Consider the following 16762-nt stretch of genomic DNA (forward strand, 5'->3'; position numbering starts at 1 on the left):
TATGACCCAGATGCAGACACAGGAGGCGGATAGTTCAATAGTATTTATTATACAAAGGGGCATGCAAAGGGCAGACAGAGGTTCCTAATCCAAGGCACGGTCAAACAGGGACAGAACGGCAGGCAGGCTCAGGGTCAAGACAGGCAGATAGGTCAGATCTGGGAAGACTAGAAAAACAAACTTGAGAGCAGGAGAAACGGGAAACATGCTGGTAAGATCTGACAAGACAAGACAAACTGGCACAGACAAACAGAAAATGCAGGTATAAGTACAGAGGAGATAATGGGGGAAAATGGGAGACACCTGGTGGGGGTGGAGACAGGCATAAGACGGGTGAAACAGATCAGGGTGTGACAGTACCCCCATCCTCCTCCTGGTGGCGCAACCTGGAGTCCTAACTGGGCACATAGCTTGTTGACCGGGGTGCCGGAACTCAGTGATGAGGGCTGGGTCCAATATGTTCCTAGTGGTAACCCTGCACCTCTCCTCTAGGCCATAGCCCTCCCCGTCAACCAGGTACTGGAATCCCCTGCTCGAGGTCGAACATTCAGGAGGCGGGAGGCAGGTTTGGTCGTCGATTGGTTGGGGGGAGGGGTGGGCCTGGAGACACAAGACAAAGGGCTATGAGACAGAGGTTTAATTCCTAGACACATAAAAAGTGGGATGTACAGTGGGGCAAAAAGATGAGAGAGGCCTGTAATTTTCATCATAGGTACACTTCAACTATGACAGACAAAATTAGAGAAAAAAAATCCAGAAAATCACATTGAAGGATTTTTTATGAATTTATTTGCAAATTATGGTGGAAAATAAGTATTTGGTCAATAACAAAAGTTTCTCAATACTTTGTTATATACCTTTTGTTGGCAATGACAGAGGTCAAACTTTTTCTGTTCGTCTTCACAAGGTTTCCACACACTGTTGCTGGTATTTTGGCCCATTCCTCCATGCAGATCTCCTCTAGAGCAGTGATTTTCTTTAGGTCTGTTGCTGGGCAACACAGACTTTCAACTCCCTCCAAAGATTTTCTATGGGGTTGAGATCTGGAGACTGGCTAGGCCACTCCAGGACCTTGAAATGCTTCTTACGAAGCCACTCCTTCGTTGCCCGGGCGGTGTGTTTGGGATCATTGTCATGCTGAAAGAATCAGCCAGTTTCATCTTCAATGCCTTTGCTGATGGAAGGAGGTTTTCACTCAAAATCTCACGATACATGGCCCCATTCATTCTTTCCTTTACACGGATCAGTCGTCCTGGTCCCTTTGCAGAAAAACAGCCCCAAAGCATGATGTTTCCACCTCCATGCTTCACAGTAGGTATGGTGTTCTTTGGATACAACTCAGCATTCTTTGTCCTCCAAACACGACGAGTTGAGTTTTTACCAAAAAGTTATATTTTGGTTTCATCTGACCATATGACATTCTCCCAATCTTCTTCTGGATCATCCAAATGCTCTCTAGCAAACTTCAGACGGGCCTGGACATATACTGGCTTAAGCAGGGGGACACGTAGTGTGCTACTGATGGTAGGCTTTGTTACTTTGGTCCCAGCTCTCTGCAGGTCATTCCCTAGGTCCCCCCGTGTGGTTCTGGGATTGTTGCTCACCGTTCTTGTGATCATTTTGACCCCACGGGGTGAGATCTTGCTTGGAGCCCCAGATCAAGGGAGATTATCAGTGGTCTTGTATGTCTTCCATTTCCTAATAATTGCTCCCACAGTTGATTTCTTCAAACCAAGCTGCTTACCTATTGCAGGTAAGCAGGACAGGCTGGCTGATGACCCAATGAGGGTGCAGAACGCCTTCTAGAACTGGGACCAGAACTGAGGACCCCGGTTAGAGACTATGTCGACCGGAAGTCCATGGATCTGGAAGACGTGCTGCACCATGAGCTGGGCAGTCTCCTTGGCTGAGCGCAACTTGGGAAGGGGATTTAAATGGCTGGCTTTGGAAAACATATCCACCACCGTTAGGATCTCCATCAGATTCCCATCTGATGGATGGAGACCAGTGATGAAGTCCAAGGTGATATGAGGCCAGGGGCGGTGAGGAACCGGGAGTGGTTGAAGGAGGCCTTCCAGAGCTTGCCGCGGAGGGCCTGTGCAAACACGCAGTGTAGGCGGCGAAGAACTCTGAGACATCAGGAACCATGGTGGGCCACCAAAAACGTTGTCGGACGAAAGCCAAAGTCCAACTGGAGCCAGGATGGCAGGTGAGTCTGGAGAAAAGGGCCCGTACCAGGACCGGAGAACGGACAGAGTCCGGGACAAACATCCAGTTTGCATGTAGGAGATTTAAGGAAATTTAAGTGAGTGAATAACAGCCTTGAGCCTGCCTTGAATTGAGGCACTAGGCAGTTCAGACACATTCCAGATTCTTATGGTCAGTCAGACACTAAGAATGGATGTTCTGCCACCTCTAACCAATGCCAATGCCTCCAACGCCATCTTAACTGTGAGTAGCTCTCAATTTATCACATCATAGTTCCTCTCAGCTGGGTTAAGACGATGGGAAAGGAAGGTGCAGGGATGCACCGATGCATGTCGGAGGCGTCGACCTCCACCACAAACTGATGGGACGAGTCCGGGTGGATTAAGATGGGAGCTGTAGTGAAACAATGCTTGAGATTTGAGAATGCCTGGTCTGCTGTTGGAGACCATATGAAAGGAACCTTGGGAGAGGTGAGTGCTGAGGAAGGAGGAAGCCAAGGTGCTGCAATGCTGGATGAAGCGGCGGTAGAAATTAGCAGATCTCAGAAAATGTTGCAACTGCACTCTGGATGTGGGTTGAGGCCAATCCACCACCGCTCTCACCTTGTCAGAATCCATCTGAATATTTCCTGTACCGATGACTTATCCTAGGAAGGAGTTGGTGGAGCAATAGAATTCACGTCTCTGCTTTAACAAACAGCTGGTTCTCCAGGAGATGCTGGATGAACTGTTGGACACGGAGGACGTGCTCTTGAGCTGACTGGGAAAAATGAGGAGGTCGCCAAGGTAGACAAACACGAACTGGTTCAACATGTCGTGGAGCACATCATTGACAAGGGCCTGGAACACTGCGGGAGCATTGGACAATCAGAATGGCATCACTAGGTACTCGTAGAGCCTGCTCTCCATTTCAAAGGCTGTCTTCCATTTGTCTCCTTCCCGTATCCGAACAAAATAGCAGGTGTTTCGAAGGTCCAACTTCGAGAAGGTGGTAGACCCCTGGAGAGGTACGAAAACTGAGGAGATGAGTGGTAACGGTTTTTAACCGTGATATCATTAAGGCCCCGGTAGTCGATACACGGATGCAGGGTTTTGACCTTTTTCTCCACAAAGAAGAACCCTGCACCAGCAGGGGAGACAGATGGATGAATACTCCATGCCGCAAGAGAATCCCCAATGTACTTCTCCATAGTCTTGGTCTCCGGACCGACATGGAATAAAGTTGGCCCCGAGGTGGTGTAGTACCAGGGAAGAGGTCGATGGCGCAGTCGTAGGGTCGATACGGAGGAAGAAATGCGATGCGTGCCTTATTGTAAACCTTCTGGAGGTCCTGGTACTCCGCAGGAACAGCGGAGAGATCCGAGGCTTTTCCCAAGCCCACAAAAAGACATTCCCGGGGCAGGTTGTGCTGACTTCAGACAATGTGCATGACAAAACGGACTCCAACCCATGATAGATCTAGTAGACCAGTCGATCACGGGATTGTGCCTCTGTAGCCATGGAAACCCCAAAACCATGGGTACATAAGGGGATTCGATGAGTAGGAACTGCATAGACTCACTGGGATTAGCTGACACTCGCAGGTTGATAGGAACCGTATTGTGGGTAACTCTGCCAATAAAGTACCCATCCAGCACAGTGACATGCAAGGGAATGGAAAGGGGTTGTGTGGAGATACCCAGCTCCGACACTAGGGGAGTGTCCATAAAACTCTTGTCGGCCCCAGAGTCAATGAGCACCCAGAGAAATTGGGACCGGTCACCCCACAGCAGGATGACATGAAGATGGGTACGAGTAATGAGCAGATTGGAAACTCCCCGTATGGCTCACCAGCGTATTCATAATACTGATGAGCCTGGTCTTTTAATGGACAGGTTGATATGTAATGTCCTGAAGTACCACAATACAGACAGCTCTTGGTGCTCAGTCTGTGCAAGCATTCAACAGGAGACAATCCTCCCCAGTTGCATGGGCTCCAGAGGAGATGAGTCGACTGCCCTCTGAGATTCCCGAGGGAATTTGGGTGATGTCGGATTCTCTCGGCCCTGTAGACTTCGGGAACTTCCAGGATTCTTCAGAGGCGAGGTGGGAATCATGGATGAGCGAGTGTGGCCAGGAACAGACCTCCTCCTCTCCCTCCTACGTTCCCATAGCCACCCATCGATCCGTATGGTAAAAGCTATGAGAGAGTCGAGATCCAATGGCAGCTCCCGGTCTGCGAGCTCATCTTTAATCACCTCTGATAATCCATGAAGGAACGTGTCGAACAGGGATTCAGGGTTCCAGGCACTCTCGGCAGAAAAAGTGCCAAAATCCACTGCGTAGTCTGCCACACTACAGGAGTCTTGATGCAGTTGAAGAAGCTTTCCAGCAGCCTCTCTTCCGGACAACGGAGAATCAAACACCTTTCTTACCTCCGACACAAACTCCAGACTGAGACAAACGGTTGATTGTTGCTCCCACACCACCGTAGCCCAGGCAAGTGGTCTCCCAGACATGAGAGTTATCAGGTACACTAATTAAGAAGGCTGTGGCTCGAAGATGAGGGAGCACTGGGAGAGAACCTCCTGGCAGGTTCCTAGATTTCCAGCATAGTGCTTCAGAGGAGGTAAGTGGGGTTTACAGAAAGCCGGGGAAGGCTGGGGAGAAACGCCAATGATTACTGAGATTCTAGAAGGTTACCGTAGTGGCTTTCTGCCTGCTTGGGAGCAAACAGCGTTGCGGAGCTGGCCCGAGTCTGCTGAGTCAGTCATGGACAGTTCGTACGATCACGACTCAGGATATGAACCAGATGTAGACACAGGAGGGGGATAGTTCCATATTATACAAAGTGGCAGGCAAAGTGCAGGTCGAGGGCAGGGAGAGGTCCGTAATCTAAGGCAGGGTCAAACAAGGACAAAACAGCAGGCAGGCTCAGTGTCAGGACAGGCAGATAGATCAGATCCGGGAAGACTAGAAAACAAAGTTGAGAGCAGGAAAAATGGGAAACATGCTGGTAAGATCTGACAAGCCAAAACGAACTGGTACAGACAAATAGAAAACGCAAGTGTAAATACACAGGAGATAATGGGGACAAATGGGAGACACCTGCTGGGGGGTGGAGACAAGGCAGGTGAAACAGATCAGGGTGTGACACAATAATAGCGTTAAAAAGGATTTTTTAATGACTACCACGTCGCTGTACCCCACACATACAATTATCTGTAAGGTCTCTCAGTCTCTCAGTGAATTTCAAACACAGTGTTACGGTTTTCTTCCGTCGAAAGAGAGTCGGACCAAAATGCAGCGTGGTATTCTTGATACATATTTAATGACGATGAAAAACGTACAATACAAAAACAACAAACGTAACGTGAAAACCTATACAGCCTATCTGGTGCAAACAAACACAGAGACAGGAACAATCACCCACGAAACACTCAAAGAATATGGCTGCCTAAATATGGTTCCCAATCAGAGACAACGATAATCACCTGCCTCTAATTGAGAACCACTTCAGGCAACCATAGACTTTTCTAGATAACCCTACTAAGCCACAATCCCAATACCTACTAAAACCCCAAGACAAAACACACCACATAATAAACCCATGTCACACCCTGGCCTGACCAAAATAATAAAGAAAACACAAAATACTAAGACCAGGGCGTGACACACAGATTCAACCACAAAGACTAGGGAGGTTTTCCAATGCCTCTCAAACAAGGACACCTATTGGTAGATGAAAAAAAGACATTGAATATCCCTTTGAGCATGGTGAAGTTACAACAAAGATACAGGCGTCCTTCCTAATTCAGTTGCCAGAGAGGAAGGAAACTGTTCAACGATTTCACCCTAAGGCCAATGGTGACTTTAAAACAGTTACAGTTTAATGGCTGTAATAGGAGAAAACTGCAGATGGATCAACAACATTGTAGTTACTCCACAATAATAACCTAAATGATTAGAGTGAAAAGAAGGAAGCCTGTACAGAATAAAAATATTCCAAAACATGCATTCTGTTTGCAATAAGGCACTAAAGTAAAACTGCAAAAAATGTGGCAAATAAATGTACTTTACGTCCTGAATACAAAGTGTTATGTTTGGGGCAAGTCCAACACAACGTATTACTGATTACCCCTCTTCATATTTTCAAGCATGGTGGTGGCTGCACCATGTTATGGGTATGCTTGTCATCAGCAATGACTAAGGAGTGTTTTAGGATAAAAGGAATAGAGCTAAGCACAGGAAAAATACTAGAGGAAAAGCTGGTTCAGTCTGCTTTTCAACAGACAATTAGAGACATTCACCATCGGAATTGGAAACAAATAAAATAATAAGAATTGACTACACTATCAACAGTAGTATTCCATTCATACAACATGTCGGATAAATTGCCACAATAGATTTCGCCCTTAATAGATTTCTCCCTTAAATCGCCCTTAGTCTGCTCATAAAGTAGGACTAAGTTGTTCCGATGATACTGTAACTCCAACCAGAGGGCGAAATTATCTTGAAAAATATTGGCTGCAATCAAGACTAAAAGATAACCTTGACATCCACGTCAGGGAACGGTTATTTTCTGCCAAATGTTGGTTGCAATTGAGATCAGCTGTTCGGGTGATGTTAGCATGTATTGATGGTTTAATAACAATAAATCAGCTGATGATAATCTGGTGGCTTCCGATGGTTGCAATTGGCCCACTATGTGTTTTATTGGGGAATAAGTTTCTGATTCCCATTTCAGAATTTCTTAAATATTATATATTTTTGTGTAGATCCCAGGTTTGTGAGTGTCCATCTGATCCCAGAGAGTGACAACCCCGAGGACGACAAGATCTACCTGTTCTTCAGAGAGAACGCTATGGATGGGGAACACGCAGGGAAGGCTACACACGCACGCATCGGACAGCTCTGCAAGGTACTGTACACATTCAGAACACAAACACATTCAGACACCTCAGACTAAAACAGCTCCCTCTATCTCAAACAGAGTTGATGAATGACAGTGATTTCCATAATGAATGCTTTCATAACCAGTTATCTCTCTCCTCAGGTTATATTTAGGTTTGTTGTGCCTGGTGTGGTTCTCTTACTGAGGAAAACCTGAGAGAGAGAGGTGGTTTAAAAATGACACTGGAGCCAGAGAGAGAGAGAGAGAGTAAATAACAATGGTGGTACTGTTACAAAAGGGTTCTTCAGCTGTCCACGTAGGAGAACCCTTATTGGTTCAAGGTGCAACCTTTTTGGGTATAACCCAAAAATGTTTTACCTGGATCCTAAAATGGTTATTCAAAGGGTTCTCCTATGGGGACAGCCAACATCTTCTAGATTGAACCCTTTTTTCTGAGTGTAGGATGATGGCTGGTATTGGCAGAGACTGGTGTCTCCTCTGTCACCCTTTAGCCTGCCCAACACACACAATTACACACACAGACACAGACACGCACACACCCTCCCAGCCTGATCTCTCAGTATGTGAGGTATCTGCTTTTCTCTAGTCAACACAATACATCCATTATTTATAATGCCATATACATTTAGGCTGAGCATATTTGGGGCGTCGGTCTTAATAGACCGTCAACAATCACTGGGAGCCTGTATTCTGTCGATGTGTGCAGGAAAAACAAAGTCACTTTTTATTTTGATAACGTATTATGAGAATCTGTAAGACAGCTGCATTAAGCCATTGTTGTCTTTTCAGGTGTCAATCATAGTTAATATAACAAAATGCAGTTACTGTATTGCAGTATTGTTTTGTGGGGGATGTAGTAAATATTTGGACTCTGGTTTCCTCTAACAGAATGACTTTGGAGGCCACAGGAGTTTGGTGAATAAGTGGACTACTTTCCTGAAGGCCAGACTGGTGTGTTCTGTACCTGGACTCAATGGCATAGACACACACTTTGACGAACTACGTGAGTGTTTACATTAGCCTTTGTGTTGCATGTTATGTGTCTGTGTGGCTGGAAAAGGGGGCTGTGGTGTGTGAGAGTGTGTTTTGGCCAAACAAATATACAGTCTACTGTAGTCTGTTTATTCCTGACACTAACTCTTCTTTTGGTTGTTTTTGTTTTCAGAGGATGTGTTTCTGATGAGCGCTAAGGATCCCAAGAACCCCACCATCTATGCAGTGTTCACTACATCCAGGTACTTACTTCAGTCAGCCACCTGTCTACAGGTGGATCCTGAATGGATCCTGCAGAAGATTGTTGTAGTAGATGTGTATCTCTAATTGATTCTCTCTCTCTCTCTCTCTCTCTCTCTCTCTGTCTCTCTCTCTCTCTGTCTCTCTCTCTGTCTCTCTCTCTCTCTGTCTCTCCCTCTGTGTCCCTCAGTAACATCTTCAAGGGCTCAGCAGTGTGTTTGTATAGCATGGCAGACATCAGAAGGGTGTTTCTAGGTCCCTATGCCCACAGGGACGGCCCTAACTATCAGTGGGTTCCCTTCCCCGGAAGGGTACCGTACCCACGACCTGGCACGGTGAGGGCATGATGGGGTTTTTGGGTGGGGGAGGGACACACTTTACATAAAGGGGCTATACATAAGGCATACATACCACCTTTATAACATTTTGAATTGTAAACTAGTGGAAGACATGAAGGAAAGGATCCACATAGTAATGGATGTTTTTTAATCCACAGTGCCCCAGCAAGACATTCGGAGGATTTGATTCAACAAAGGACTTGCCTGATGATGTCATAACATTTGCGAGAGGACACCCAGCGATGTTTAACCCCATCTATCCCATCAACAACAGACCAATCATAGTCAAGACGGACACGGACTACCAGTTCACACAGATAGTGGTGGACAAAGTGGAGGCTGAGGACGGACAGTATGACGTCATGTTCATAGGCACAGGTACACACACTCACACACACACATGCACACACACGCACACATGTGCACACACACACTAAGAATGTGTGTCTGTTGTTTCTGCGTTGTAGACATGGGTAAAGTGCTGAAGGTGGTGTCCATCCCGAGAGGGTCCTGGCATGACCTGGAAGAGGTTCTACTGGAGGAGATGACTGTATTCAGGGTAGGTCACTCCTACTGCTATCAGATCATGTTTATGTTAAAGTCATGCAGCTGAAACAACATCACAATTATTACTTTATCAAAATATGGGTTTGTAACATTTGGGACATTTCTCATGTATTTTGTCCTAGGAGCCAACTGCTATTACAGCGATGGAACTCTCCACGAAGCAGGTAACCAATGCTGATCATATTCCTCACGACACGAAGAGAACAGGAAAAGGAATGGGTGTACTAGAAAGTCCTACATTATAGAATCATGGCCTTAGTGAAGCTACAGACACTTAACACAGCCCATGTAATACAGATCCACTCTCTAAACAGAGATACGTCATATTTCTGACAGGCAGAGTCAGCTACATTCATATGTAATGAAGTAGTGGTGCTTCTAGGTAAGTGTATCCCACTAGTAGTCAGCTTTCATCAACACAAAACAGTGTTTAAATCCCCCACTTACTGTACACACTAAGCTGCAGAAGAGAGGGACACGACTATAGAAGAAGAATTTAACTCAATTGTATCTATGCTATTTCTAAAAATGAATTGTATTCTTAGTACAGACTTGATGTGACCTGTCAACGTCATGGGTAACACCTAGCCTGAGGACTGTAATAAGGACAAAATAAACACTTGTTAGAAGTGTGATGATGCTGACTGATGCTGACTGTCTAAGACGGATGTCAACCAACAGATCTCTTGTGATAATACAATGTTAGAAATACTGTGCTGTAGAAACCTTCACCTGTAACAATATGACGAGGACTTTTTTTACTGTACTGTACCAGGCACTGAGAACCTTTCTAAACCATTTGACATTTGCATAATGCAAAAAATATGGTATCATGTATTTAGAATCTTTCCTGTTCTGTTTCCACAGCAACAGTTGTACCTAGGCTCAGAGCTGGGCATATCCCAGATGCCTTTGCATCGCTGTGAGGTGTACGGGAAGGCGTGTGCTGAGTGCTGTCTAGCTAGAGACCCTTACTGTGCCTGGGATGGGACCGAGTGCTCACGATACTTTCCCATGGCCAAGAGGTACACACACACACACACACACACACACACACACACACACACACACACACACACACACACACACACACTCATCGCATAGTGAACATTCAAGCACTATTTATCCCATTCAAAGACTGTAAATAATGAGTACATTGAGTACAGAAAATCAGATCTGTTAGCCCTGAAGGCAGCCAGGTCACATTTCTCCCTGAGACACAGAAACATACCCTGAGCTGTGTTTACTGGCAATGAGAACTAATGTTAGTCATATCTGGAGGCAGACTCTCTGGGTGAGTGCAGGGTGAAATAAAGTGTTAGAAGTTCTAGCTGTTCACGGGAGGAGGGTGCGGTGTGGGTGCGGTGTGGGTGTGTGTGTGTGTGTGTGTGTGTGTATGTGTGTGTGTGTGTGTGTGTGTGTGTGTGCACTGTAGCCTCCCACCCACGCATAAAGTCTCCATTGGGTTATTGATTTGAGCTTTAGCCTGAAGCTCTCATATTTCTACATATTTTATACTCTGAATACCCTGATACTCTTAGAGAGAACAGCCCTGTGGGGAAGGGAAGATATGTGAGAGAAGACACTTGTTCTTTCTCAATGAATAAATCTCTGTTCTGTTTCGCACTCTGGATATTCCATTGTTTATTCAGTCATTGTTTACAATACATGTGTGTGTGTTTCGAATCCATCCCCTCTGTATCCTTGGCTGAGAGTAACTGTGTTAGTCAGGCGATGTAAAATAGCTATGAGTGACTGATTGATTGGATTCCTCAGCCACCCTGTAATTAGAACTAAGCCGGTCTAGAGTGGAATGAAGCTCACTGGTGTTAGCTAATCTGCCTGGCTGGCTCACAACCACAAGTACAGCACATCCAAAACCACACACATGCACGTGCATACTCGCAAACTGAGTGTTGACGTGTCTTTTTGCAGGAGGACAAGGAGACAGGACATCAGGAATGGAGACCCTTTAACCCAGTGTTCAGACCTGCAGCATCATGGTATGTATTCACAAATAAACCTCCTCTTGGAAGATTCCTCTCTTCCCTTCACATTATAATGGTGCTGAGTTCACGTTGTGTTCACAGTATGATCTGTGTGTGTGTCCCTGTAGATAACCTGAATGTGCAGCCCACGGTGCTGGATAAGACCGTGTATGCAGTGGAGAACAGCAGTACGTTCCTGGAGTGTAGCCCCAAGTCCCAGAGAGCACTCACCTACTGGCAGTACCAACAAGTCAACGACGACAGGAGACAAGACGTATGAAACCGTACACTAGTCCTTACACATAACACAGCATTTCAATCATGATGTCCATCAAATGACCGGTACACTGTTCAGTGCATTACATAAATGACTGCATACTGTATTACAGATACTAGGTACTGTGTCTGAGCTGCAGATCTACAAAGAATATTGAACATATGGATCTCAAATGTATGCTAGATAAATGCTAGATAAAATTAAGTCAAGCGAAGCAAACATTGTTCTATTACTCCTCTCTGTGCAGATCAAAGCAGAGGATCGTTTTGTCCGTACGGAGCAGGGCCTGCTGATCCGCATATTGAACAAAAAGGATTCTGGGACTTATGTGTGCCAGGCTGTAGAACACGGCTTCATGCAGACGCTCCTAAGGGTCACCCTGGAAGTCATCGACACTGAACGCCTCGACGAGCTCATTCACCGTGATGACGAAACCGCCACACACACCGCTGCCACACACACCACCTCCTGGGACATGCCCCCAGCCCGGGAATCGTCCAATCAGAAGCTATGGTACCGTGACTTCCTGTCATTAGTGAACCACCCGACCCTGAACAGCGTGGATGAGTTCTGTGAGCAGGTGTGGAAGAGGGAAAAGAAGCAGAGGAGGCAGAAAGCACACCTATCCCAACAGGTCCAGCTACACCAGCAGCAGCAGGGCCTCGTGCACGCTCACACCCACGTGAATGCCCATGGGCTTGCGGCCAAGTGGAAACACCTGCAGGAGAGGCAGAAGGGCCGCAACCGTCGGACCCACGAACTGGAGAGAGCCCCCCGCAGCGTCTGACCTCGCATCGACTAAATCCCATGACCCCGCCTGACCCCCAACCCCTAATCCATGTACACTGTCCTCATCCTCAGATCCCCCCTGAACCTCCTCCCCTGCCTCATCTCTCCTTACAGAGATAAAGACGCGTTCCACACTGACTTTGTACAGAGAATCTCAACTGGAAACAAAGGCAATATCCCGCCCTGGTCTGTGCGTGTAGGCTGTGTGGCCACCCATGTTTACAGTGACACAGCACAGAGACAAAGGATGTTACAGGACACCAGGTGATACAGTACTATTCTATAATCTCAGCTGGCCTCTGTAGCCCCAGCACCATGGAGGGACAGTGTTAGCCAACATGTGGACTGGACTCCACGTACTGCAGAATAACTTATTGAAAACATGGCTCTGTCTCCACTGTAGTGTAGCTTTGTTTATTAGTCGTGTCTCGTCATTGTTGTCCACCCAGATATAGTAGTTAGCTTCTCCTAACAACCACTATCTTGGAACAAGGGATGATAGTGTTTGATGAAATGACGGAGCAGGGACGGACCTCGTGTGTATCACAAGGACATAACTACATACAGGTCATGTAAAGCACAACAGTTTGATGTTGATTGGTTTCTATGAGAAATGAAGAGTCCTAAGGAGAGAGGAGGATGACTGAGCACTGCAAGATACTTCAGAGTAGCCGTGGATTTACAACTAATTATGTTATTCTAACTTAAATCAGACATGTAAATGTGCTTTGACACATCCTCATACTAAAGGGAATGGTTTGCGGTTATCTTGTTACATGATGTTGTTTCCCCATAAACAAATGTATTTAACAGAAGGTGATTTGGTTTTTCCCGAAAGCAGTAGGTAAATAAAGTATCCAACATGATTCTGAAAGTCACTGTGTTAAGTGTATAGATAGATAAGCTCTTCCAAGGCACAAATGTTTTCATGTTTTATTTAAACGTGTATCTATGTATAAGTATTTGTTACATAGTGGAAGTTGACTTGATTTTCTTTATTTTATGTTTCAGTCCAACCACTGCATCCCATCTTAACTAAAACTTTAACATGTCTCTGCATCAACTATGTCACATTGTTTGATTGAATCAATTTGCATACAAAACTTGTTTTCACCACAGACAGTGCCTTCAGTAGTCATGCTCTTTGACATACTCCACATTTTGCTGTGTTATAGCCTTAATTGAAAATGGATGAAATCAATATTTTTTCACCCAGCAACCCCATAATAACAAAGTGAAAACATGTATTTTTAATTTCTTGTGATTTTATTGACAATGAAATACATAAATACCCATGAGTCAATACATATTAGAATGACCTTTATCAGCGATTACCGCTGTGAGTCTTTCTGGGTAGGTTTCTAAGAGCTTTGCACACCTGGATTGTACAATATTTGCACATTATTTGTTTTATTATTCAAGCTCTGTCAAGTTGGTTGTTGATCATTGCAATACAGTCATTGTCAAGAACAGACTCAATTCGTTGGGGCATGGACTCTACATGCCCCAACGTTCCACAGGAATGGTGGCCCATGTTGACTACAATGCTTCCCATGGTTGTGTCAAGTTGGCCGGATGTCCGTTGGGAAGTGGATCATTCTTGAATTACACAGGAAACTGATGAGCATGAAAAACCAAGCAGCATTGCAGTTCTTTACACAAACCGGTTCACCTAGCACCTACTACCATACCCTGTTGAAAGACACTTACATCTTTTATCTTGCCCATTCACCCTCTGAATGGCACACCTATACAATCCATGACTCAATTGTCTCAAGGCTTAAACATCCTTCTTTAACCTGTCTCTTCTCCTTCATCTACGCTGGTTGAAGTGAGTTTAACAAGTGACATCAATAAGGGATCATAGCTTTCACCTGGATTCACCCGGTCAGTCTATGGAAAGAGCAGGTGTTCTTAACATTTTGACACTCATTGTATATGTGTTTTAGGTTATTGTCCTACTGAAAGGGGAATTTGTCTCCTAGTGTCTGTTGGAAAGTGGACTGAATCAGGTTTTCATCTAGGATTTTACCTGTGCCTAGCTCTATTCATTTTCTTTTATCCTAAAAAAAAATTCACCAGTTTTTGCCGATGACAAGCATACACGTAACATGATGCAGCCACCACCATGTTTGAAAATATCAAGAGTGGTACTCAGTGATGTGTTGTTGAATTTGCCACAAACATAATGCTTTGTATTCCGGACATAAAGTGATTTTCTTTGCCACATTTTTTTCAGTTTACTTTAGTGCCTTATTGCAAACAGGATGCATGTTTAGGAATATTTTTTATTCTGTACAGGATTCCTTATTTTCTATTTAAAAGTCACAATTAGCCTCATGGTGAAATCATTGAGCAGTTTCCTTCCTCTCTGGCAACTGAGTTCGGAAGGACTCCTGTATCTTCTCAGTGGCTGGGTGTATTGATACACCATCCAAAGTGTAATTAATAACTTCACCATGCTCAAAGGGACATTCAATGTCTGTTTTTTTTGTATCCTTCTACCAATAGAAAACCTCCCTAGTCTTTGTGGTTGAATCTGTGGTGTTTGAAATTCACTGCTCAACCGAGGGACCTTACAATTATCTGTATGTGTGGGGTACAGAGATGAGGTAGCCATTCAAAAATAGTTTGTAAAAATGTCTAAAAACATAATTCCACTTTGACATTATGTGGTACTGTGTGTAGTCCACTGACACACAATCTAAATGTAATCTATTTTACATTCAGGATGTAACACAACAAAATGTGGAAAAAGTCCAACGGGTGTGAATACTTTCTGAAGGTACTGTACATATATATTGATATACAGTATATCTACACTGTGAAAAATGATATGATATAAGTTTATCTATTTGAGAAACCATTGTGTAACATGTCATTATATGCCTGTAACTGTTACTTTATGATAACACCTACATGTAACATGTACATGCTGGCAAACAGGACCAACTAACAGAGCAAATACTTTCCACTCTTAAAAAAAACACCACTGGTGTTGTATGGAACATGCAGGGTTCTATTACAATATTTAGCATACCACTACTGTACCATCTGTCTATGTCTGTTTGCCCATGTCAGCCTGCAAATGTACTTTCAAGCATATCTTACACTTCCAGCAATACACACATGTATTTTGTTATTGTCCAGGAGTATATCTGTTCTATGTATCTTTCCTTGAATCACTGCATTACTCTGAGAGTATGTACATCGGGAGATGTTTTTTTCTGACATGTGTTTCTTATGTATGTCAGGAGATGTTTCCTTTTGAAATATCTCACCACAGTCAGACATACAGAGACAGACAGAGAATCTGGAATGTACACACCTGTGAACATAACATGAACATTGAAGAGTAAATCCCATGGTCCAACAGTATGCCACTGTATACTAATTGCATGTGAATGCCATTCTAGTCTACTTTTGTTTCTATAACGATGCATTGTTTAATGTTGTTTGTGATGGTCTGCTCTTAGCTTAGAGGCAACACACATTTACCTGTTACTGAGGTGTAAAGACACACAGAACGAGTTACTGGAAGTACGGCATAAATCAAGTACTCTGGTGTATTCCACTGGCACTCAGAGATACTCTTGTTTATCTGAGCTGGAAATCACTTTGGATGCAAACATCTATACAGATCTGTCAATCACACATAGTTACAGTAAATGTAAAGTATATTACAATGTAATTCTCATCAAACACAACAATGCAACATGGATCAGTACACATGGTCAGGTAGCAAGAGTATACATGATCTCCCAATTATCTGTATCAGTGTGGATGTTGAGATCCAGGTGGAACAGCCTAAGCAGAGTTTGAACCAGTGACATACTGCCTACAGAGTCCAGACCTCTTACAACAGGTGCTAGTGGGCTCACATAGTGAAGCAGTACAGAGGGTCTGTCTCTGTATAGGGATCAGTTCTTAAAGTGCCATACCAGGTCCTATTTTAGAGCCGGTATTCTACAGTATAAAAGGTGCTGATTCTCTGTACCATTCATCTCTGTCCCACTTCAACCACTGGCAGGGCTGCTGAGTGTAAATGAGGGAGTAAACTGCTGCTGCTGTATAGACTGTGTTTGGTATGATGATGATGATGACGACGATAATGACGATGATGTATTCTACTGTTCTAATAAAAACATCTTCCTAAAGTCTGTTCTTATTGTCATGTGTTATATGTGATATCTGAGATTGTTACTCTACACTGCCACAATGTTACTATGTCATATGACTGAAGCCCACGGTGGACTTGGGCATATTCATCTATATAAAATATCAACTCCATGAGATGAGAGATCTGGTTGTCAAGGGTGATACAATAGTTGTAATACAATTGCAGTACTGTAAATTGTAAATAAACCATATTTATAGAGTTATACATTTAATTCAAACACAATGAACTTCCATGCGCTAAAGCTATAGACCTCTTGGTGCCAAAATGTAGTTGTTTTTATACATTTGGT

General features: G+C 44.3%; 1 protein-coding gene across 1 annotated transcript in view; it reads left to right on the plus strand.

The window, feature by feature from the left end:
* The window catches only part of LOC109866896 (semaphorin-3ab), a 55416-nt gene extending 38961 nt beyond the window's left edge, over nt 1-16455 (plus strand). The window contains exons 7-17 of the mRNA XM_031802052.1: nt 6965-7107; nt 7990-8104; nt 8267-8336; nt 8525-8669; nt 8831-9050; nt 9140-9231; nt 9362-9403; nt 10107-10264; nt 11175-11242; nt 11356-11501; nt 11752-16455. Of these exons, the coding sequence (XP_031657912.1) occupies nt 6965-7107; nt 7990-8104; nt 8267-8336; nt 8525-8669; nt 8831-9050; nt 9140-9231; nt 9362-9403; nt 10107-10264; nt 11175-11242; nt 11356-11501; nt 11752-12291 (1739 nt within the window). The 3' untranslated portion in view covers nt 12292-16455. The remainder of the gene's footprint in view (nt 1-6964; nt 7108-7989; nt 8105-8266; nt 8337-8524; nt 8670-8830; nt 9051-9139; nt 9232-9361; nt 9404-10106; nt 10265-11174; nt 11243-11355; nt 11502-11751) is intronic.
* The last annotated feature ends 307 nt before the right edge of the window (nt 16456-16762 follow it).

This window comes from Oncorhynchus kisutch, linkage group LG22, assembly GCF_002021735.2.
Source record: "Oncorhynchus kisutch isolate 150728-3 linkage group LG22, Okis_V2, whole genome shotgun sequence".
NCBI lineage: Eukaryota > Metazoa > Chordata > Actinopteri > Salmoniformes > Salmonidae > Oncorhynchus > Oncorhynchus kisutch.